This window comes from Panthera pardus, unplaced genomic scaffold (genome assembly GCF_024362965.1).
Source record: "Panthera pardus isolate Hobbes unplaced genomic scaffold, ASM2436296v1 HiC_scaffold_12, whole genome shotgun sequence".
Classification (NCBI taxonomy): domain Eukaryota; kingdom Metazoa; phylum Chordata; class Mammalia; order Carnivora; family Felidae; genus Panthera; species Panthera pardus.
Genome location: NW_026526677.1, coordinates 13077232 through 13100817, shown reverse-complemented (window position 1 = coordinate 13100817; position 23586 = coordinate 13077232). Strand labels below are relative to the sequence as shown.

General features: G+C 59.6%; 1 protein-coding gene across 1 annotated transcript; it reads left to right on the top strand.

Moving 5' to 3' along the window:
- The first annotated feature begins 3177 nt into the window (after positions 1-3177).
- RTN4RL2 (reticulon 4 receptor like 2) lies at positions 3178-17688 on the top strand. Its single transcript, XM_053899692.1, has 3 exons — positions 3178-3584; positions 9201-9682; positions 16310-17688. The coding sequence occupies exons 1-3, from the start codon at positions 3554-3556 to the stop codon at positions 17057-17059; spliced, it is 1263 nt and encodes a 420-aa protein (XP_053755667.1). The 5' UTR covers positions 3178-3553; the 3' UTR covers positions 17060-17688.
- Positions 17689-23586: the final 5898 nt, after the last annotated feature.

Here is a 23586-nt window from a genome sequence, read left to right as displayed (position 1 = left end):
TCAGTCCATTCCTGAAGATCCTTGGGTTTCCCTTGGGGCTGCAGATCCACATACAGCCACCAGAGGGCAGGCCAGCTCTGTGGCGAGTCCAGAGGACCCAGTACCCCCAGAGACTGGCCAAGTAAGTGTCCAGCCAGGCAGGGATGGACCCAGATGCCCTATGACACAACCATCCTTTGTATCTTGCCATCAGCTTACTCCCTCGGATGTCAAAACATCTAACTGTAGAAGCCAAACTCATGTTCACACGTGGTGCCTGATTCCACTGGGACAAAGATCTTAAGAACGACCACCAAAACAGTAAGGACAATTGGTTATCACCACGGACACGGGTCAGAACTTCATTTTACTAAGCACTTTCTCATATCTTGAGTGGTTGGAGATGTACTGAAGCCTTATGAGTATGTTCCCACTGTACAGATGAGGAAACTGAAGGACCAGAAAAAGAATTAACTTACTTAGGGTCATCTAGAGAACGCTGGTCTTCAGACTGGAGGGAGAGTGGTTTCCAATTCCCTGACCGTCTGGAGGTGGGATTGGGGGGGTGGGAGCAGGGTGGGGGGGGGCATGGGGGATGCAGGTGTGGACAGGGAGAGAAACAAGGGGTCAGAACGCTCTACAGGGAAGGCCAAATGCATTGTGGTACTTCCTGTAAAGCAACCATCCACCCACCCAGCCACCCACCATCCATCCATCCATCCATCCATCCATCCAAAAGGGTTCATTGAGCATTTGCTGGGGACACAAAGACGGAGGAGAGGAGTTTCCTGCCCTCAAAAAGCTGGCAGTCTAATGCGGGAAAGTGGTGAGTCAGCAGATTATAAGAAACTGCACGGCTGTACAATGGGATGTGAGCAGAGGGTCTGCGACCCTCTGAGGGGCGGCCAAGTGGAAGGTGTCTCTGGGTCTCCCAAGCCCCGAAAGAGAGGCACGGAGCCAAGGATTATGGGCAGGAGCACCCCTTTCCAACTGCATCTCACCCCGGGATGGAGGCTCCCCTCCCAGCTTCGCGTGCTGGCCTGTGTTGGGGGCCAGGGGTCCTCCCACCCCTCTCAGAAGAGCGCGGGCCCAGGGAGCCGATGACAGCACACCTGAGTCAGCCCGCCGCCCACCCGCCCCTCAGCGTCTGTCTCCGCATCTTGTGATATTTCGCTCCCCGGGAGCCAGCCCCACTGCGCTCCGGAGGCAGCTCGGCAAACAAACCCAGCGACAGATTGTGCCGCGGCTCATTCCGGGGAAGGACGCCAAATCCCACCCTGCTACCCCCAACACTCCCTCCCCGCCGCCCCCTCCAGGCCCTCCTCCCAGGCGCGGGGCCTCGGCAGGGTGGGTCCCAGGAAACGCTGGGGCCTATTCCTGCCTTCTAGAGATGGGAGGGGGGTTGGAGCCCCAGAGACGCCCCTTTCCGCTCCTGCCTCTCCTGAACCAGAGAGGCGCGGCAGAGGACATTAGGTGAGGAGAGAGCCCAGGAAGGGCAGGCGACAAACCGGCAGGGGGCGCCCGAGCGTCCAGGTGCAAGACTGCCGAGAGCCTGCCAATGAAATGGGGGTGGGGAGACGGAGGCAGACACCGAGAAACAGACAAGAGACACAGAGATGTAGAGGCAGAGAGGCAGAGGGCCATGGGACAGAAGGGAGGCTACAGAGACACGGAGAGACGGTGAGAGAGACAGAGAAGTTAGTGATAGAGACAGATGCATAAAGATAGGAAATGACAGGGAGAGAGGCAGGAGGGAGAGAGGAAGGAATGGGGGGGGGGGGTGGAACAGAGAGACAGAGACTACAAAATATGAATAAGGGTGGGGGAAGAAAGTGAGAGAAGTCGAATGAGAGCCAGGGAAGAATGAGAGACTATGGGTGGAGCGGGGAATGAATGGGGAAAAGAAACCGGCATTTATAAAGCGCCGACTGTATGCCAGGGGCTGCGTTGGACTCTGGCACCGACAGGAGAGGAGGAGCCAGAGAGGAGGCAGCGGGGGCGAGGGGTTCTTTTTCTGTGCTCCCGGGAGCGGCTGCCCGGGGCTCTCGCGCTTCCTCGGGTGGGGCTGCGCGCAGATGGCCCTGGCCCGCGCGGCACGCGCCGCTCCCGCAGCGCCTACCCCGCGGGTGCCGCAAGGCCACCGTCCCCGAAGCGCCTTCCCCCATGGCCGCGCGCCTGTCCGGAGCCGGGGCGGCTCCGAGGGCCGGGTGCTGGGCGCCCGGGGCGGGGTCGCGGCCGGGGTCATTGTCCTCGCTGTCTTTGTAAGGAGACGCTTAGGTCACGGATCGGATGGTATAGCCTCGAACGCGGCCACACGAGGCGCGAGGGGCTCCGTCGGGATCAGAACGCAACCCTCTTTTAGAGGAAGAAGCAGCTCGTGTAAAATCAGTGGTCTCTTCCCCACGCAGGAGATGAGATATTCCCTTTAGGTCACATCACACTCACACTTAAAAATGCACACACTCGCACGCGCACCCAAACTTGCACCCCTTCGCAAACGCATTAAGGGCACACACACCCAGGCCCTATCCCCCTGCCAGCCATCCCAAGTTCACTGGCGCCAAACTCTAGCACTCCTCATGTTTCCCACCAGTGCAGCCCCGCACGCTGGTGGGCACTCTGCGGCTCACCCATCCGCACACTCACGTGCCCCCCTCTTCCCCGGGCCCGTTCAGAAGGTCGCGCGCAAACACTCCAGAGTCACACCTTCACAAGTGTCCTTGTGCGCGCGTGCACGCTCATATACACTCCATCTTGCACACGCAAACTCTTGCATATGCTATTCTTCTAATCGCACACACTCCGGGCCTGGGGTCTGCGAACGGAAGGGAAAGTGGAATCTAGGAGCTCTCCCAGGAAAGAGAAATGTGGAGGCCTGGACTTTGGCGCTGGGGACGCGGCAAGAAGGAGAGGTGACCCAGGAGCCCATCTCCTCCGGGAAAGTTGGGAGGGGGGACTGGACAAGTCCACAGGGTTCCCTCACACTACTGCACCGCCGCCGCCGCCCCCCTCCCCCAGGAAAGGATTTCTCTCGAAGCAAGGCTTCGCGAAGGCGATCGAACACCGTCCTCCGGGTTCCCCCAGCGGGGGAGGGGGTCGGGATGGAAGGGGCTGGAGAGCCGCGCCCGCCTCCTAGTGGCCAGGAGAGGGTTAAGTCGGCTGGCTAGGAAGCGAGGGAGGAGCCAGCGAGTGCGGGAAGGAGTGGGGGTGGTTGGGAAGTGCATCCTCGCTGTCCCCACTCTCCCTCGGCGAGCAGCCGGGGCGCACGGACCGACGGACTGACGGACTCGCGCGCCGCTCGCGCTGCTGGGGGGCGCTGGCACCGGGCGTCGACGGCCAGCTCCAGCCCTCCCAGCCCCGTCGCGCCCCGCCCCGTCCCGTCGGGGCCGATGGCTCCTCCGGAGGCCCGCAACCCGGGGGGCGCAGGGTAGAGCCTCGCGGCCCGGCCACACAGCCCGGGGACTCCCGGGCCCTCCCGGAGCCCCGCGGAGTCCCCGCCGTCCGTCCGGCGGGCTCAGGGAGCGAGTGGGAGCGCCCTCCCCCCGCCGCCCCCTCCCCCGAGCGTCGAGACAAGATGCTGCCCGGGCTCGGGCGCCTGCTGCAAGGTAGGGACCTCAGCCCGCCGGCCGGCGGAGGGCAACCCGGGGAGGGGAGCCGGGTGCCCCCTCCCCCCCGGGCGTGAGGGTGGGGCAGTCGTGGGGGTGGGAAGGAGCCTGGGGATGGGGGGGGAGAGCTTAGCTGGGGGCCCCGCCCCCGCGCCCAGGGTGGCCGGCTGGAGGAGCTCACCCGGCTCGAGCCTGCTGGGAGGTGCGGGTAGCTCGTGACCGAGGGGGGACGCAGGGGCAGGCGGACCCGGCCCGGGCTCCACCTGCTCCGGGGGACGCTGAGGACTCTGGCCGGCTGGGGAAGCGCCGACTCAGCAACTCCTCGTGCCCCGTGCCTCAGCACTTTCCAGTCACCTGGGAAGACTGGGGGTGTGGGTAGGGGGCTGTCTGGGAGGATGGGAGGCTCGGAGGGAAACCCAAAAGGCCCTGCCTGGTAAGACAGATGGAGGGCGCTAGAAGGGGGGGGGGGGGGTAGCTTCACGGACTGAGTGACAAACTAGGGTGTGGACCGGAGATTGGGGGTGGGGTGGGGAAGGGGTCAGAGAGAGGGGGAGAGCAAGAGGCAGTCGGTGATGGAGAAAGTGGTTTAGGGGAGAGACGGAGAGAGAGGAGGAGGAATAAAGGTTAGACGGGAAAAACCTGGAGGGAAGTGGGACCCAGGTGAGGCCCGAGGAAGAGAGAAGGAAAGGGGAGACCAGGTTGGGAGAGAGATGGAGAGAAAGCGAGGGAATGGGACCCAGAATCGGGAAAGGAGGATGCGTAATGGGAAAGAGGGAGGGAGGCTGGGACCCTAGGGACCAGGAAGGAAAGGGGAGTGGGAAGACGGGGAACCTAGAAACCAGAAAGAGGTGGTGGATGGAGATGGGGTGTCAGGAGCCGGGAAGAGGATCCAGGATGAACACCAGGATCACGGATAGCGAATCATAAATGGGAGAGGGGCTGGGCCTGGGGCTGGGGCTGGGAAGGAAGGAGGGAAGGAAGAGGAGGAAGGGGACTAGAAGGGAGAGAGGTACCAGAGGGGGCTGCCTAGGGATGAGACAAAGAGGCTTCTGGTAACCACTTCCACGTGGGAAGCCCTCCATTCCCAAAGCGCCCGCCTGGCACGTCCCTTCTCCCAGGCAGTGGTCGGTGGGCCAGCCTGGGGAGCTCTGAGCTCAGGGCCTTGGGGGCGGCTGTGAGGGGGCAAGGGTGAGGACACTCGAGTGGGGTGGCAGCCTCCAAAGGTGGGCACCTTGGCTGGCTGCGTGCTGCCATTTATATCTCTGGGCCCTGCCGTCGGATCCTGCCACCACCACCCTGGCGGCTGCTTATTTTGGGGTGTCACATTCTGGCAGAGTGAGAAGCTGTTTGCAGCAGCTCTAACCCTCTGTCACCCGCATCAGTGCTTCCCCAGGCCCCTGCGTCACAGGCATCACTGCCACCTCCATCCTTCTCTGCGCCCCCACCTCCTCAGCCCCTACCCCCCTCAGCATCTGCCTGCCAGGCCGCAGCCCTTTCCCAGCCTTCTGGGTCTGGAACCGTTTGTTGTTCATCTGGGACCCTGTGCCCTTCCCGCAGAGCCAGAGCCCTGGATGCCCCTTCCAGGGGGCATCTTTTCCCGGGGCCACTCTGCCCGCTGGGTTAGCACCCTGGCATCTGCCCCCCAACCCAGAGTCCATCCACCTCCTCCTCCTCAAGCTCCTTCTCTCACCAGAGCCTCGGGACTAAAAGGTGGCTCTTGGGGTGAGAACCTTGTTTCTGAGCCTTGGTACTCCAGGGTGATAGCCCAGAGTCCTTGACAATGGTCTCTCGGTGAATGGATACGTTTTGGCTCCAGGCCCCTCAGCCTTCCGGGATCGATACCATGTACTGGCCTCTCTCCGCTCCCCGGGCAGGTCAATCCTCACCCTATCTCCTGGACACTAGTCATTCCTTTTTGACTCCAAAATGGGCCGTCCCTTAAAGTAGCCACAAGCTGGAGCCCAGAAGAGGAAATCTGCAGAGAGCCTGGGTCCCTTCTTTGCTCTCACCCGGAAGGGCATCATGGCTGGCCCAGCCCCGTGCACCTGGGTGCAGTTTCTGTCTCCCTTTACCTTAAGGGCAGTGACTGTCACACTCAGGTGTGGGTTCTGTGGATGATATGGGGTCTCCAGCTGCAGAACCTGGGGCAACTCATTTTCTGTGCCTGAGCCTCCCTCCCCTCGCCTGAAAATTGGGGGCAATAATATTGACCTCACGGGGTTATGTTACATTATACTCTATGCGTAAAGACACTATTTCTCTACGTAGAAATACCGTGCCTGGAGCACAGTAGGTGCTTAATGACAGATGGCTTCTGCCCACCCCTGCTCTGCGCTCCCCTGCGGCTCTAGCCATCACCTGCTGACTTTAGAAAAAAGGAAGAGGAGGAAAGAGAGAGGACGGGGTGAGCCAAGAGGGTGGGGGAGGCTGTCACCACCACCTTTCCTCCGTCCCTTATAAGTAGTGAGGGCTTCAGTGAACTGAAGGCTTCAAGAAAGATATTGAAGGCAGACTGTCAGACATTCATGTCAGGAGGCCTGAGCTGCTCACTCAGAAACTGACCCTTCCCCTTTCTGGCCCTCAGTGGCACTGCCTGTGAAATAAGCGTTTTGGCCACTGACGTACCCACTCCCCCTTCCAGCTCCGACGCTCTGTATCTTGCCCTGGCCTTTGCTAGGGAGTCACAAAATGGGAGATGGGAGCAGACATGTGGTCCTCAGGGAGGGAAAGGAGACAAGGCCTGGAGGGAAGGAGTAATGGTGAGGAGCCGTGGGAAGCAGGGGGTGGGGAAGGGACCGTGTGGCGAGAAGAGAAAGGGCTCACACCACGGCACAGACCGAGGGCGGAGGAGGGAGAGAGGTGCGGCCCGCCAGCCCCCACTGCCTCTGCCCAGGAGCGCTCCAGCAGGGGCCGGGGGTGGGGGGCAGAGAAACCCAGCGCCCCCCACCTTCCCCTCCTCCTTGCCTCCAGTGAGAGCCGCAGCCTGAATTATGGATGAGGCTCCTTGGGTTACAGCTGCTTTGCACGGCAGAGAGGGCCAGAAATGGTAACAGAGTCACTGTTACGCAGCAGCTGTCACAGAGGGGCCCCCTGCTCAGGGCCCCTCCTCAAAGACCCTGCAGGGAACACCAGCTCCAACTTGGGGCAGTGGGCCGTGATGGAGGGGCGGATACAGGGGCAGGTGGAGGGGGCGTGGGGAAAGAAGAGAGGAGCCCCCTGATGTGGGCAAGCAGGGGGCCAGGGAGTTGTGAGTCAGCCCCGGCACCCTTGGCCTCTAGGCTGGAGGAGACCCTGGGGCCAGTGAGTGGCCCCTGACTCTGGAGAGCGGTGGGATTGCACATCCTTCCCCTGTCTCTCCTGGGGCACCGGGCAGCCCTGGAGGCTGAGGGAAGAGCTCCCTAATCCTCTGGAGGGCTGTGGCCTTCAGAGCTCACACTCTCTTGTGAGCTTGTGGATAAGGGGTGGGATTAAGGATCAGAAAAAGGATTTGACTTCCCCTGGCGTCAAGTCCTTGGGGAAGCAAGCTCAGAGGGGGACTGCTAAGAAGAGAAGTGTCCTGGCCAGGCATCAGGAGACTCCTTTTTGGTCCCTGCCCCATCAACCACTTTGCTGTGTGACCTTGGGCAAGTTCCTTGCCCTCTCTGAGCCCCAATGTGCCCTCCATAGAATAAGAACTTGAACCCGATGAGCCTGGAGGACCTTTCCAGCTCTGAGATCTCCTGTTCTTAGCCCCAAACCTCAGTCCTCGTGAAACCCACCCAGGGTTCCCTGCTGCGCTCCACCCCCCCCCCCCCCCCCCCCCCCCCCCCCCCCCCCCCGCCTGGTTCAGATGAGGGGTGAGAGACACGCCCCTCCACCCCACGTGGCTCTGAAAAACTCAGGAGGAGAAAGTAATCGTGAAACGCCGCACGGGGGAGGGGTGAGAAGGGCCGAGAAACGCGGAGGTGGTGTGAAGGAACGGAACAGCAGCCGCTGTGTCACTGAGTATTACATCACACCCAGCCTACACACGCACGGGGCCGCACTCACACACACGCGGAGTGCAGCCGGCACACGCTCGCACGCTCGCACCGCACAGCGCCAGGAGGGGCCCGGTCAGAGTTGGGGTGGCGCCCGAGGTGGGGGAACGGGAACACCGCACACATCAGGCATGGGGTCTCCCGCCCCCGCACCCGTGTGTCCCCCCAGGCGAGGAGGCGTGGCAGAGGGTCCACGATACCCACGCCACACCCCTTGCCTACCATCACACACACACACACACACACACACACACACACACACACACACGCCACACGGCAACCTCCAGAGCACAAGGCACCACTTAAAGTCACAGACCCTCGGTCTCTCCCCTGGAGTCTCTGAAGCCCAGAAAGCCCAGAAAACCTCGGGTCCTGGGTCCAAGCACCCATCTTCCTCCCCTCGGCCTTCATGGGCCTAATACATTGCTTGAAGCAGAAGGCTCTCAGTCTATGTGTGCCCAGGGAATCAGTGTCCGGGTTGTGGGGTGGAGGCTCCCCTTCACCCCAGGCCAACGTGCCAGCAGAAAATCCCAGGAGTCATCTGGAAGTCATGGTAAAGGGCAGAGGTCAAGCTAGGTCCAGTCCACAAGCTTACGAGCTGCAGGCAAGGCAAGAAGACCAGGGGACAGGGATGGACGAGGGGGTCCTGCACAGGGATACAGGGGCCTAGACTCGGCTCTTTAGCCCCAGGCCCTTAGGCCTGCTTCTCCATCCGTATCATAAGAAGGCTGAGCTATTTCCAGTATTCAAGTTGCTTGAAAATATATATACGTATATACATCTTTAAGTGACTTCGAATGAGAACAGCGTGTGGTATAAAAATGCAGATTCCCAGGCTGCCCCCCAGGAATTCCGATTCTGTAATCTTTCCAGGACCACCCGGCTGATTCTGTTGCAGGCGGCCGCTGGCCCCAGATAGAAACGCACTTGCCCCTGGTCCCTAAGGGCCCTTCCAGCTTGGAGAGGCCCTGGTTCTTCCAAGGTGAAAGGTGAAAGCTGCCGGCAGGCGAGGGAGGGGGCTGCAGGCAGCAGTGGATTCTGCAGGGCCAGACCCCAGGTCAGCCAGAGAGGGCCACCATGCACGGGCCTTAGATTCACCAAGGCTCTCAATTTAGTTCCAGCCGATCTCAAATGGGGGCGACTCACTCCCCAAGGGACATCTGGCAATGTCTGGAGACATTTTGGTTATCATAACCAGGGGGCAGGTGTGACTGGCATCTAGCGGGTAGAGGAATACCCGAAATAGGACATCATATAGGACTGCCCCTGGCAGCAAAGAACCATCAGGCGCACCACACCGAGGCGGGGCGGGGGGAGGGAGCCCTGGCAGTCCACATGGCCAAACCTACCACAGTGGAACCAGTTGAGAAAAGACCACCACTCGTCAAACAACGTTAAACCTCGCTGTCTACAGTGCCCTCTTGGCATCTCTTTATTTTTTAACACACCAGGAGCCTCAAAAATCAGAGGTGGCTGGGGCTTCTCGCGACTCTAGGGATGCACCCAGAACGCCTCCCCGAGAAGCCCTGCGGTGAGGTGTCCCCCGCACCCCACCCTGGCCCGCAGCCCACCCAGACCCGCCTCCCTCTCCCCACAGGTCCCGCCTCGGCCGGCCTCCTGCTGATGCTCCTGGCCCTGCCCCCAGCGGCCCCCAGCTGCCCCATGCTCTGCACCTGCTACTCGTCCCCGCCCACCGTGAGCTGCCAGGCCAACAACTTCTCCTCGGTGCCGCTGTCCCTGCCGCCCAGCACGCAGCGACTCTTCCTGCAGAACAACCTCATCCGCACGCTGCGGCCCGGCACCTTCGGGCCCAGCCTGCTCACCCTGTGGCTCTTCTCCAACAACCTCTCCACCATCTACCCGGGCACCTTCCGCCACCTGCAGGCCCTGGAGGAGCTGGACCTCGGCGACAACCGGCACCTGCGCTCTCTGGAGCCCGACACCTTCCAGGGCCTGGAGCGGCTGCAGTCGCTGCATCTGTACCGCTGCCAGCTCAGCAGCCTGCCCGGCAACATCTTCCGCGGCCTGGTCAGCCTGCAGTACCTCTACCTCCAGGAGAACAGCCTGCTCCACCTACAGGTGAGCCGGCCCCGCCCGGGGCTGCGCGCGCATGCGCAGAGCTCTCCCAGGACCCCGGGCTGCTCCGTCCAGGTGCCCATGGGGACACCCGTCCTGCCAAAGCATCTCTATTTCCCTGCCCCTTCTCTAAGTTTCTGTGTCCCTCTCACTCTCTCCAGGCGGGGTTCTCTTTTGTTTTCTCTCCTCTGTCTTCCTGTCTGTGCCTGTTTGGGTCCCTTGCTGCCTCTCTCACTAACTCTCCAACCCCCCATCTGTCTCCCTCTGCCCGGCTGTCTGTCTGTCTATCCTTTTCTGTCCCTCTCTGCCTCTCTCACCAACTTGCCTCCCCCATCTGTCTTCTTCTGCCTCTTCTGTCTGTCTCCCTTCACACGCCCACCCCACACACTCCCCCATGTCTGTCTGGGTGTATGTGTGTGTCTCTTTCTGTGATCCCTCCTTTCCCCCTTGGCTGCCTTCGAGGGGCTCTGCCTTTCACCGGGCACCCAGCCCGAAGGCCTTTGTGGCTGATTTTCTCACCTGCCCCCACACCCTCCCACATCCCAGGGAGGAACAGCAAGAGGGCAGAGCCCCTACCATTATGCCCCATGGGAGGCTCTGCCTCTCTCCAGCTCACTGGGTAATGGGACGAGGGCAAGTCCTCCCCTTTCTGGATTCCTGTCCCCCAGACCTGGCATCCCAGTGCAAGGGAAGAAGAACAAAAGGGTAAAGGGCTGTTAAGTAGCTGGAAAATGGATGCTCTGGAAACGGAAGGAATAACAGTAATTGCTATTTATTGTTATTGTCATTGATCTAAATATTGTTTATTGTTGTTGTTATGCTGACTGTTTGACAGCCAGATCCTCCCGTTCTATTTCCCCAGGAAGCAATCACACACCCTCCAAACCACTCTGGAAGAAATTCCTCCCTTGGCTACATAGCCTCTGGCTGGAAAGGGGGCAAGGACATCCAAATTCTCCCCTCTCCCCACATAAGCCTGGAAGGCTCTTGCTCCTCCCCAGGTCGGTGCCTGCCTGGTCTCACCAGTGTGCCAATTTGAACATCAGGTCAGTGTTGACGTGGACAGTGTTAATGACAATACCCTAACAAACCTGCGTCCAGCACCCATTATGGGCTGGGTGCCAAGGACTCAGCAGGGAACAAAACAGACCAAGCTCCCTGCCTTCAGAGATAGCATTCTAGTGGGGGGAGACAGACAAGAAGAAAAATGCAGAGGATGCTGGAAATCTTGTCATGGCTATTATCACTGCAAAAATAATGATAACAGTAGCATCCACTACTGCTCAGTGGGCACACTGTGCGTCTGGCACAGGCATCGACAGGCATCGACTCTGGTGTCGTTTACAGGCGTGTGACAAATTTTGACCGTCCTGAACCCCAGTTTGCCCATCTGTAAAACGGGGGCAGCAACAGCCCCCATCTCCCAGGGATTTTATAAGCGTTCAGTGCATGAATAATTTGTAAGGCACTTAGAATAGTGCTTGGCATACGGTAAGCACTATATAAATGCTTGTTAAAACACTATTTTAAAAAGAGAAACAAACCTCATTTAACATTGGTCTTGGTGAAATGGCCCATCTTGGACCCAATCCTGGAGATTTGGGTCAACCTCTTGGATTATCCTGAGGCCATGAGTGGGTCCCAGAATACTCCCTCCCTTTTCCTGCCTGCCTAAATTCGCCCCGGATCTCAGGGTGTATGAAGTCTATTCGGCCACCTCACCTCATTTCCGTAGCCCCGTTGGAGGCTGTTTCCTCCACAGATGAGGAAGTGGAGGCCGAGAGTCCCAAAGACTTTGTAGATAGAAGGCCTCTTCCCGCGAAGTCTCTTAAACCACTGCACAGAGGCCACGTGACAGGGGGCTAGCGTGTCCCACCATCTTGCTGAGCCTCACGTGAACCTGGCAATAGGGACACGGGATAGAAGCTCCCGAGGCCACTCAACCAGGAAGGGCGGGTGGCATCTGAGCCTGCGTCCACTCAGACTTCTCCACCGGCCTCTGTCCGGGCACAGGAAGTACAGCAGTGTGGGCTCCCCTTTGAGAGCACACGCCTTGGAGTCTGCTAAACCGAGGTTCAAATCCTGGCTCCCGTAGGACTTAGGACAAATTACTCAACCTCCCGGCCTTCCATTTCCTCGTCTCTAAAATGGCAATCGTGATGGCACTTAACATTTATCTGGGACATTTTGTAAGGTGGAACACTTAGCCCCGAGCCACACTCAATGCGGGTGCTATCATCATTATCCTATTACAGCCAGTAGTTCAACAACTACTCCTACGGAGCCCCTGACCTCCTTAGCAATATAGATCAGTTGGTTCAGAATGACGACTTTGGGGCCCGAGGACCCGAGTTTGAATCCCCCTGCTCTATTTTCCGACTTACTGAACTTTAGGCAAGGTTCCCCCCCCACTCTGAACCTCAGTTTCCTCATCTTTAAAAGGGGGGGGGGGCGGATAAAAGTAGTACCTGCCACAAAGAACGGCTGTAAAAAGCAAATGCATTTGTGTATATAAAGCACATAGTTCAGTGCAGAATAAATCATGTCATGATGCCATGACCCTCCATCGACCCTCAGGCCAGGAATGGCAGCCAGAGCCTGGGGTCAGGAAAGGCCTAGGCAAAGGGGGCCTTGAGTGGACACGGTGAGGGCAGGGGGTCCCCTGAAACGGGACATGTGTGTCAGGCACCCCTTGGTGTGAACGGTGCTGGGGATCATGGGAAGGAAGTGTCTTCGCACCTGGCCCTTCATAGAGGAGAAAGAGCCAGCCTCTGCCTGGGAGATGCCATAGGCAGGTGAGGAGACACGCGGGCTGGGGTGAGACCCACAGAGTGCAGGTGTGACCCAAGATGGCGCCTGCCCAGAGAGGGGAGCTTCGGAGGCGGTGAGAGGGCCACAGCTTTTCAGGAAGAGGAAGGTGGAGGTGGGATGGGGTGGAGTTTCTCATGGACCGTCTGTTGTAGGCCAGGCACTGCACCAGGGGGGGTTCGCTCATCACTGGATATTTACAGAGCACCTGCCATATGCGAGGGATTCTGGCGGTGAACAGAAACAGTGTCCCTGCTCTCCTGGAGCTGACGTCCTACTTGAGGAGAACCAGATGATAGAGACACCAGGTCTCTCCTCTAATCGTTACAGCCTGCACGGTACGCAAGGGCAGTCTCTGCACTCTGGCAGATCCGAATTGGAATCCCAGGTCCGCTTCTGATTTGCTGTGTGGCTCTGGGCAAGTTACTTAACCACTCTGAGCCTCACCGGGCCCATCTGTAAGGTGGAGAACATGACCTGCGCCTCAGAGGTTTGTTGTGGGGGCGGAAGCACATGCTGCTTGCAAAAGGCTCCGCACGAGGGGCGGCTCAGGGTAAGCGTCATTCCCCCCATTTAGCAGCTGAGGACGCTGACCCTCAGCAAAGCTCAGGCACCAGTCCAAGGTCACCCAACTGCTGAGGAGCGTAGCCTAGCATTGGCCCCCGTCCGCCTGACCCCAGAGTCCACATCCACATTCCACCATACACGGCTGGTGGACCCTAGCCAAGTGGCTTGCCTTCGGGGAGCCCCACTCTCCTGTTCTCTGGAAGGGACATAATAATGTTATCGGCCTCGTGGGGTCGCGATGATGGAGTTGCTACATGGGACTGGGCAGCACAGAGCTTGGCACACGGTGAGAGCTCAGCAAGTCAGCTGCTTGACGATGCTGACGCAGACGATGACGGTGACACCTGGCACAGACTGGTGAGCATTGTGAGTGGGGGTGCCTGGCACAGAGTAGACACTCAATACAGTTTTGTTGAATGAATGAGGTACATTCCAGGACTCACTTACTCATAAATATCAGATGAGGTTGGATCTTAATGATCAACCATCTCCAGTCCCTTGTTTCACAGATGAAAACACCTGAGGCCCAGAGAGGTTCGTGGAGCTGCCCAAGGTCACACAGCCCAGCTAGCAAGCCAGAGACTGGAGCTGGGAGGGTGGAAGGCAAAGTGAAGAGCAGGATGCTGTGGGGGAGGGGTGGGGGGGCAGGGCAGGGATGCTGCCTTGCGATTCCAAATGGATGCAGGGAGCTGTGAACTGACCTGGGGGGAGGTGAGGGAAATGTGGTTTTCCGAGATGGATGTGGATGACTTTAGCAACCGCTGTCAGCCCTGAGGGAGGGGGTGATGGGGGGTGGGGGGGTGGTGAGGGTGAGGGCTGTGAAAGTCAAGAGCTTATTAATGCACAGAGAACGTCTGAACAGGGAGAGAGGAAGGCCGGGACTTGAGAGCTGCAGCCCAGGAAGTGGCTGTGGGATTTGGCAACAGCTTGGATGAGGGGAGGGGTGTGGACCCCCAGACGGAGGCTCAGCAAGGGCAAGGCCAGGACTTTTACAAGAGGGAAAAGGGGGCAAGGAGAAGAGGTGGGAATTAAGGCATTCTGTAGCCCCCAAGTTGGGACTGTGGGTCAAAGGCGCCTGAATTTCTGGGTTGTCTGAATCTCTGGTGCTCCCTTCCTGACCTCTGGAAGTCCCCAAAGTGCCGATTACCTCTGCTTCTACTCCCGCCCCATACTGATCCTGACCAGGGATCTCTGGGTGGGGCCCACTATTGCTAACACTCCATAAAAAAACCAGAAACCCTAACTAGGTGTCTCAGTGGAAGGGTTTCAGAGCCCACTCCCTGGCGGGGGGGGGGCCAGGAAGACAAGGACAAGGAAGGCCAGACTGGGACAGGCTGAGGCCACGGCTGTGCAGAGAGCCCACTGGAGACCTGAGCTGGACACACGGGGTGGTGGCAGCAGGGGGCAGAGAACGCTGGTGTCAGAGACAGCCAAGAAGGTTGAGGGGACGGATCTCAATGTGGCCAAGAGGAGGGTTCTTGGCAGGCTCAGTTCCTGTAGCAGAGAGGGCGGAAGGCAGATGGGAGGGGGCGAGCAAATGCGGGAGCTCAGGAAGGTGGAGGCTGTGGGTGTGGGCTAGGAGTCAACGCCCTCCCCCCACCTGAGAGCCAGCGACCAGGCTCCTGAGTGGGATGGGCGGGATCATCCCCCCTGGCAGGAACCGGTGGGAACCACAGCCTGGAAACAGGACCCAGGGGTGAGCTGCCTTGAGCACAGCGTATGCTCTTATCGCTGGGAACTAGACTTCCTGGGCCTGCTGACCACAGCGATGTCCCGCACAGAGGGGTGGATCTCAGTGCTGGGGTCCTGGGCCCTTCATCTCTCTGGGTCTTTGTGCTTTCCTCCATAAAGAGTGGCTGGGCCGGTGGACCCCAAAGCACTGACTCCCAAGTCTGGCTGGCCATCACCAAGCTGGTGAGCCGGATAAAATGCAGAATCCACCCCCCTGCCTCCTACCCACCCTCCCCTGTGCAGCATACCTAGACCTATTCCCTCACCCCCATTAATTCTAAATCAGAGCTCAAGATCCTTCCAGCACTAACTTGGCCTGATTCTGGGACCCCCCCCACCCCCCAGCCCCAGGCAGGCAGGCGGGGCAGCCCCTCTAAGGGGACCAGTGATGCAGGGCATCAGACAGCAGGTTTCCTTCCCCTTCCCTGCTGCCTCCGGGGGTGGGGGGAGGGGGGCTGATGCTTGGTGCCATTAATTTCCCAGCCAAGTAGAATAGCAGAATTTTTGAGCCCCAGGAAGCTCCTCTCTGTTAGAGGAAAAGGGATGGACCTAATTGTAACTGAGACCCTACTGTCGTAATAACCACCGTTTATTGGTGGTGGTCTGTGTGCCCAGCGGGTACTGTATCCTTCCAGCATGATCTCACCTAACCCTCAGGTTGTTCTCTGGGTTATACATGCTGAGGAAACTGAGGCTAGATGAGGCTAAAGAACGTGCCCGATGTAACGCAGCTGGAAAGAGGGCAAGCTGGATCCGAAGCCCTGGGCTGTCACTCCAGAGCCTGTGGGCTTCACTGGACCGAATCCCAATGTGCCAGGCACTGTGCCCAGCACTTCACCCATCTGCTCTTTGTGTGGATCGTCTTCTTTAATCCTCAGAACAAACCCGGGAGGAGGTACACTCATCCCCATTTTATAGATGCGGAAACAGGCTTAGAGAGATTACTGGCACGGCCAAATCAGCAATCTTGGCCAACCCACAGAATGCCTACCCCTGTGGAAATCCTGTTCTAAGGAACTGAGTGTATGTTGCTTATCTAATCTCCACATCTCACAGGTGAAGAAACTGAGTCAGAGATCCTGAGACTCGCCCCAAGTGGCACAGTCAGGACTGCTGGATCCAGGGCTTGAAGTCAGGCAGTCTGGCTGCCCGGTCTGCATACTTAAGCAAACCCGGGGTTCTCCTCCTCCAAGTGTGGTCCTCGGACCAGCAGCATCAGCACCACCCGGGAACAGAGCCTCAGGCCGCACCCCAGACCTGCTGAATCAGGAACCCAGGGGGCAGCACGCAGGCCCCTGCAGGAGATTCAAAGCACTAGCGGTCTAAGAACCACTGCCCTCAACCGTATCGCGTTCCCCCACCTTACCCTCTCCGCGGGTGAGGGGAGGCAGGATTCAAACCCAGGACTCCTAATCAAAAGGTCAAACCCTTTCCGGTCTACCGCAGCGCTCTCCCTCCTCTCCACCCGCCCCTAAGGACCGCTCTCTTCTCTCCCTCCTCCCCGCCCCCCCCCCCCCCCCCCAGGATGACCTGTTCGCGGACCTGGCCAACCTGAGCCACCTCTTCCTGCACGGGAACCGCCTGCGGCTGCTCACGGAGCACGTGTTCCGCGGCCTGGGCAGCCTGGACCGGCTGCTGCTGCACGGGAACCGGCTGCAGGGCGTGCACCGCGCGGCCTTCCGCGGCCTCAGCCGCCTCACCATCCTCTACCTGTTCAACAACAGCCTGGCCTCGCTGCCCGGCGAGGCGCTCGCCGACCTGCCCGCGCTCGAGTTCCTGCGGCTCAACGCCAACCCCTGGGCGTGCGACTGCCGCGCGCGGCCGCTCTGGGCCTGGTTCCAGCGCGCGCGCGTGTCCAGCTCCGACGTGACCTGCGCCACCCCCCCGGAGCGCCAGGGCCGCGACCTGCGCGCCCTCCGCGACGCCGACTTCCAGGCCTGCCCGCCCGCCGCGCCCACGCGGCCCGGCAGCCGCGCCCGCGGCAACAGCTCGTCCAACCACCTGTACGGGGTGGCCGAGGCCGGGGCGCCCCCCGCCGACCCCTCCACCCTCTACCGAGACCTGCCCGCCGAAGACCCGCGGGGGCGCCAGGGCGGGGACGCGCCCACGGAGGACGACTACTGGGGGGGCTACGGGGGCGAGGACCAGCGGGGGGAGCAGACGTGCCCGGGCGCTGCCTGCCAGGCGCCCCCGGACTCCCGCGGCCCCGCGCTCTCGGCCGGGCTGCCCACCCCTCTGCTTTGCCTCCTGCTCCTGGCGCCCCACCACCTCTGACTGCGGTGCTGAGACTGAAGAGGCCATCGTCACCCCCCGCCCAGCCCCGCCCGGCTGAGGCCGGCCGGGCCCTGTCCCCGCCCCCCGGCCTTGCTGCCTTCCTGTCCCCTCCCCTCTCCTCTCTTCCCAGGGGACCCGGCCTGGCCAGGCCTCTCCCTGCCTCCTGGGCTGTTGGCTCAGGGCAGCCCCCGGAAGTCTGGACGCGTCTGGTGGCTCAGCCCTGTTCTCCCCAACTCCGGCCATTAACTCTTTCCCACCCCAAGGCTGGGGTGGGACACCCCAGGCAGCCGCTGTCCCCTTCTCCCAGTGCCCACCGTGGACGAGAGGGGCTTTCGTCCGCAGAGCATCTTCCACCAGCAGAGCCTTCGGAAGCTCCCGGGAAGGGAGCCCCACCCAGGAGCCCTTTGGAGGGATGCCTCACTTGGGGCCAGGCTAACCTGAGGCCCCTGCTTATCCTAGCCCCCCTCAACCTCCCGACACCGGAGGAATACTTTTCTCCTAAGTCTACCCGGGACATTTTTTAGGGTGCCCGGAGAGAACTTTCCTCTCCACCGTGGCCCCCGTGTGGTGAAGATCAACATAAGTTGTTTGGGGAAAAAAAAAATTTATTAAAAAATTCTATTATTTTACCTTCTTCTGTAAGATTTGTTGGCTCAGGACCTCAAAAGAGGGAAGAGGGCTTAGAACCGTCGGGATTTCAGGGCCAGGAGGGTTAGAGAGAGGAGATCCATCCCATGCCATCAAAGCGCTTCTTGCTGGCTGGAGCCCGTGTGTATGCTGCTCCCCGACGATGAGAAGCTCAAGACTGAGGAAGAGGGGTGTTTGCGGAGCCCCAGGCAGGCCAGGTGAAATCTGACAGCCAAGAGTAGGGGCTGACATCACCTCACCTCCCCATCTGTCCCAGAGAGGCAGCTGCAGCCCACCCTGGGTTGTCTGGCCCCTGAGGAGCTAACCCTGGGGAAGGCCTGCAGCCTGGTTAACAGCTCCCTCGCAGGCCCTGTTCCTTCAGGAGGGAAGAGCATTTCTCACCTCACCCTGCAAGGAGAAATAACAGACATCCACGGTCACAGCCAGCCCAAACATGGCTTTGGGCAAATCTGAAAAAGGCACCTCTTCCTCAGGGGAACCCAGCCCCACAGCACAGCAAACACCTTAGCAAGCGGAGCCTAAGGCTGAATTTCAGCTCACACTGGCCCCGTTGGCTGAGTGCCTTTGTGCAGTGTACAGCCTAACCCTACAGATCAATGTTCTCTTTCCCTTGGCTCCTGCAAGGTGGGATGGACCAGGTCAGAGAAGCAGTCCTGCAAGCAGGTTAGAAGAGAGACTGAGGTCCTAGGGTGACCAGAGGGACAAGAGTCCCAAGTTGGGGTGTCCTGCTGGCTTGAGGTATGACCAGAAGCTTCATCTTTCCAGTGTGTGAAGGGGAGACTGAGGGAAAGGAAAAAGCTTGACTAAGAAGGACTTGGGATGGAGCCTAGGAGTGAGTCTCACCAGAGCAACCTGGGGAGAAGGTGGATGGTTTTCATTTAGGATTAAGAAGCTACCTTGGGGGGTGGGAGTGGCAAGAGAGGGGACCCGGATGCCAGCGCTCAGACGGGAGGGGTGCTGAGGTTCTGTGACTCTGGCCGGGCAAGTCAGAAGGCTGGCCAGGAGAGGAGGCAGAAACAGGAAGGAGTGGACACTGAAGGCCTGAGGCAGGCCGACTTTGGATAGGCGTGTGGGGTGGGTGGGGAGATAGTGAAAACGGCTAGCTAGTCAGGAACCTGGGGAGCTCTGGGTCGGCGGTCTCCCAGGTGCCTGTGTCAGGCTGACTTTGAGGAGGCTAGCTACTGGGACCAGGGGGCCAAGAGCTCTGATGGAGGACGAGCTGCTGGGGGCTGGGCAGGGCAAGGGAGGGTGCTGGGAAATCAGATGCAGGCCGTCCAGGTCACAGAATTATCGTTGTGAAATATTCATGGGCCTTCGGTCCAGATTCTATTTCAGAACAGTGAAAGCAAGAGGAGTGTGTGAGCCTCAGGAAGAAGCCTACAGCAAAGCCTCTTTCCACCACCCCACCCCCACCAGCCCAGACAGACCCACGGACGCCCATCACGTGCACACCCACGCTCACACGCTCTCTCACACACACTCACACAACACAGAGCTACGGAGCACGTGCAGGCAGGCTGACACCCACGGGTCCCACAGACGGGCAGATGTACCCCAAATACCGGCGTGCACGCATAGCCGCACGGCCACCGAAACAGGACTCCGTGCACCGACCACCTCCAGAGATCTCACTTGGCACAGACCCCCAGCGTCTCCAATTCAGAGTCACAGCCTTGAACCCCACACCCTGAAACAGGAGGGGCTGTTAAGACCGTCCAGTCCAACCGCCGGTGCTCTGATGGGGAAACTGAGGCCCAGAGAGGGGAAGGGATTTGTCCAAGACTCCCCACCCTGGAAGGAAACAAAGCATCGTTCACCTCTACCCACATTCTGCATTGTCTGCCAGGCCCCCCCCGGCTGGCTGTGCTTAACTCCTCTCTCTAATGTCCTGTGTCTGCTCACTTACCCAGTTCTGTCTCAACCCACCCCTTCCTTTCCATCCCCCCACCACCTCCCTGCTTCATCTCCTCATTACCTCATGCCTAGAATACAGAAGAAAATAGCAATAACCTCCTCTCTGGTTTTCCTACATCCAGTCTCTCCCTCCCACCCAGCCTGCCCATGGTGGCCAGATTCATCTGACCAAAATTTGCATTATGTCCTTATGTCACTCAGAAACCTACAATGCGTCGTTACTGCCTACAGGTTACAGATAAAATGCCTTAGCAGAGCATCAAAGACCCTTCAGAGTCTGGTGCCAACTGCCTTTCTAGCCTTTTCTCTCATGGCCTCACCCCAAATCCTCACTCTAAAAAAGCTAGAATGATTGGATCATGCGCTTGAAACCCACAAAGCTCAAAGTTCCTCAATCTCCCCCAAAGTAGGACGCTTCTCCCCCGCTCCTCAGATTCCAGACTCCAGACCCCTTCTCCAAGGCCCAGTCTGCACCTCTCTGACCTTCTCAGTGGGAGTTCTTTGACTGTCCTTCAAAGCTGCAGCAGAGAGGCTCGGGCTCAGGCTACCTCGAAGCAGACGGCTGCCCCCCACTGGCCACCTTGGGAATCACAGACAGGCGTCTGTCAACGTGAACTGAACGTGAGCAGCCAGCCGCCCGGGGAGAGGAACAGGAGAAGGACGCCAGATGACGGCCTTTATAAGCCCGTAAGCCTCTAAGGTTCTTACACTCAGTAGGGGGAAGGGTTCTCAGCCCTGCTCTCTGAGCTGCTGGCTCCTGACTTTAGATCCCTGATCCACGAGAGAACCCCTCTCCTCTGAAATACAAAGACTTGCAGGACACCGCTGAAGGGAAGTTTGCCCACCAGCCTCTGAGAGGCCACAAGGCCGGGTACAGTCCAGGTGGCAGACCCAAGGTCCGGCTGGGGTCAGGTTTCTACATGAATTTTTAATACGTCCAGCCAGACCTGTCCGATGTTCCGAAACCTGAGCATCTCTTTTCGTGTCTGTCCATGATGCCCTTCCCCATCCCCGTTGCCCCTGGGGCGGGGGGGCAGGGAGGACAGGCCAGGGACGTGCACGAGTGGCGTCTGCAGAAATGATTCGGGGGAAGTGGAAGGCGAATGACCTAGTTATTCTCCCACTTACTGTGTGACCTGCAACAACTTACTTAACCTCTCTGAATGGCCATTGTGGTCTTTGTCTTTCGTTTGTGATCTGGGGGCAACACCGCCTGCTTAAGTTGAGCTGTTGTGGGGAATAAGTACAATACCCCCCTCGAAAGGCGACCTACATGGTTGCTGTTGTCCCCTTTCCTCAAGTCCGGCTTCCCTCCTCCGTTTCCTTCCAACACCAGAGGTGCCTCTTGCCCCTTTCTTTCGGAGGTGGGGACTCTGGCTGGGCCTGCCACGGTCCCCCAGTGACCCTTCGGCCTTCCTAGAAACTTCAGATGAAGTGGCAAAAAGGAAAGGAAGTGAGAAGGAGAGGCCAGGCTGGTGGAGTAAGAGAGGAAGATGGTCCAGCTGAGGGGAAGGGGCAGACAGGAAGCAGAAGACCCTACTCAGAGAGAGAAGAGCCAGGTGCAGGCTCCTTTCTTTCTTTCTTTCTTTCTCTCCCTTTCTCCTTCCTTCCTTCCTTCCTTCCTTCCCTCCTTCTGGCACCTTCTCCAAGGCTGGTCGGGTCACGCCAGAAGCCAGAATGGCCATTCTGAGCAGAGGTGAGGTCAGGAGCATGGAGACAGGGTTGGAAATGGGGGGCTGTTGAAGGAAGCTGGCCCAGTCTTTCCAGCACACCAACTCCCTGCCAGTGTTTCTGCCAGTGTTCCCTGCCAGTGCCAGGGTCTTTTCCATCTGATTTAGGTGGGAAGTTGCTAAAATGCAGATTCCGGAGCCCCCCAGACCTGCTGAATCGGATTACTGGGGGGGGGGGGAACCCTAGAACTGTGTGTGTGTATGGGGGGGTCACCAAGCATCCTAAGGGTTGAGAAACACCTGAAAGGTGGGGGGAAGGGCAGGGGAGAGCCGCAGACAGGGGAAAGGAAGCAAAGGGAGAAAAGTTAGATACCCACCCCCCCACCCCAGACACACTTGTTGGAAATAGCAGACAACACTCCAGAGGGGAAGAGGCTGTTGCCAGGGATGGGGAATAAAGGGTGGAGGAGTCAGAGGGAGGTCGCGGAGACCCACAGGGGAGGGGACACTGCAGCAGTGAGACCCAAGGTAAGCAGCCACAAGCGGAAACAGACACTTGCAAGGTGTTCCCCACCCTCGTGGGGATTTGAGACCCCGGACCTCTGGACGTGGGATGTGGACACGCCGGAAGAGTCTTCTCGGTTTCTGGGGTGGGGGCTCAGGCAGCAAGCCTCGCCTGCAGGGACGCGCGGCCCTCCCGGGAGGCCACAACACAGACGTGAGGATACTCACCCATCAGTCCCGAGCCAGAGCCCTCCCCTCCCCTCCCCTCCCCTCGGAACTGGGCTCGGGTCCCGCACCCGCCTGACCTTCTCCCTCCCTCCACCCCCCCAGCCCCCGGTCTCAGCTCATCTGCATAAAGTTCCAATTAACACGTTTTCCCTCAGCTATTTACGATCCCTGAACTCGCTCCCAGCTCGGGAGCTGGCTTCCCGCCGCCCCCTCGCCCCTCGGAGTGCGGCCCCCGTAACCCTAGAGCCCCGGGCGGCTCGAGGCGGCCTTGACCCCGCCGGCCGGGCCCGCGCCAGAGGAGGGCCAGGGATAAGGGGCGCGCCCTGGGGCGGCGGGCGGTGCAGCCGGGGGCCGCCGCAGGCCAGAGGCCAGGCTCTCCGGGAAAAGGCCGGCGCTACCCCCCTCTTCCTGGGAAGAGATGGGGAGGGGGGCTTCTCCTGGGAGACTCAGGGCGTCGAAATTCCTCGTTCCTCATCCTCCGGCCCCCGCACCCCTCCTTCCCCCCCCCCCACCCCCCGCCACGTACCCTCTCCCCTCCCCAGCCATCTGTTCCACTCGGCAGCGCCGCGACAAACACGGCTCCAGCTCGCTTCCGCCCCTGCCCAGCCCCCTCCCCAAGCTCTCCACCCCTCCCCCGGGAGGCCGGGATTTCTGCCGGCAACGCCCACCCCGTCCGAAGCCCCAGCTGGGCTTCGGCCGACGTCTGGACCCACTCCTTCCGTCTGGGCATCTGTGGGGGTGCAGATAACGCTTGCAAGGGTGGGGGTCGGGAAGGCATGAGATCTCAAAGGAGGGCAGTGCAAGCCAGGGTAGGAGTCTGGGGGTCGAAGCCCGGGAAGGACCCACCCGTGGGGAGGCTGTGTGTGGGGAGGGGTGGGGGGGGCTCCCTTCCAGGCTCGCCGCCCCCTCCCACCCCTTCCATCGCATCCCGGACACAGCCCCGCAGCGCCGCCTGCTGGGCACACCCAGCCCCCGGCCCACGTACCTTGCTTCCTCTTCCAGCCAGCACCCGGGTTGGGTGGGATCTATCGCTCGCGATCGCTTGCGATCGCCCTCCACCAGATTACTTGGAAAGTCAAGGCGCGGGATGGTGAGCAGTGAGACCCAGGTAGGCCCTCCGGGAACCCGCCCAACCCGTTGGTGGGTGCTGTCCAATTCTGGTTTAGAATGTTGCAAAAAGGGAACTGTGTTAGAAGCCAGGAGTCTGGGCTACAGCAGCCAGGGATCTGCTATGTGACTTTGTCAAGTCTCCAGACCCCTCTGGACGTGTTTTCTCATCTATGAAATGGGTGGATTAGTCTGTTCCATTAACCTCTAAAGATAATTTAGGACAAAGAGGCAGTTCATCTGTGATACTGTCTTCAGCACTAACATTTGAGGGTTCTCCAAAGTTACACACACACACACACACACACACACACCCCCGCGGGTGTATTGGGGTGGGGGAGATGAGCAACGCTTTTGAGGTCACTCTCAGCCCTGTGAGGACAGCTGAGCTGGGCTGAGAAGCTTGGGACCTCCTTTCTGTCCCTAACCGCCCTGGCAGGCCTGTGGTTAGGACTC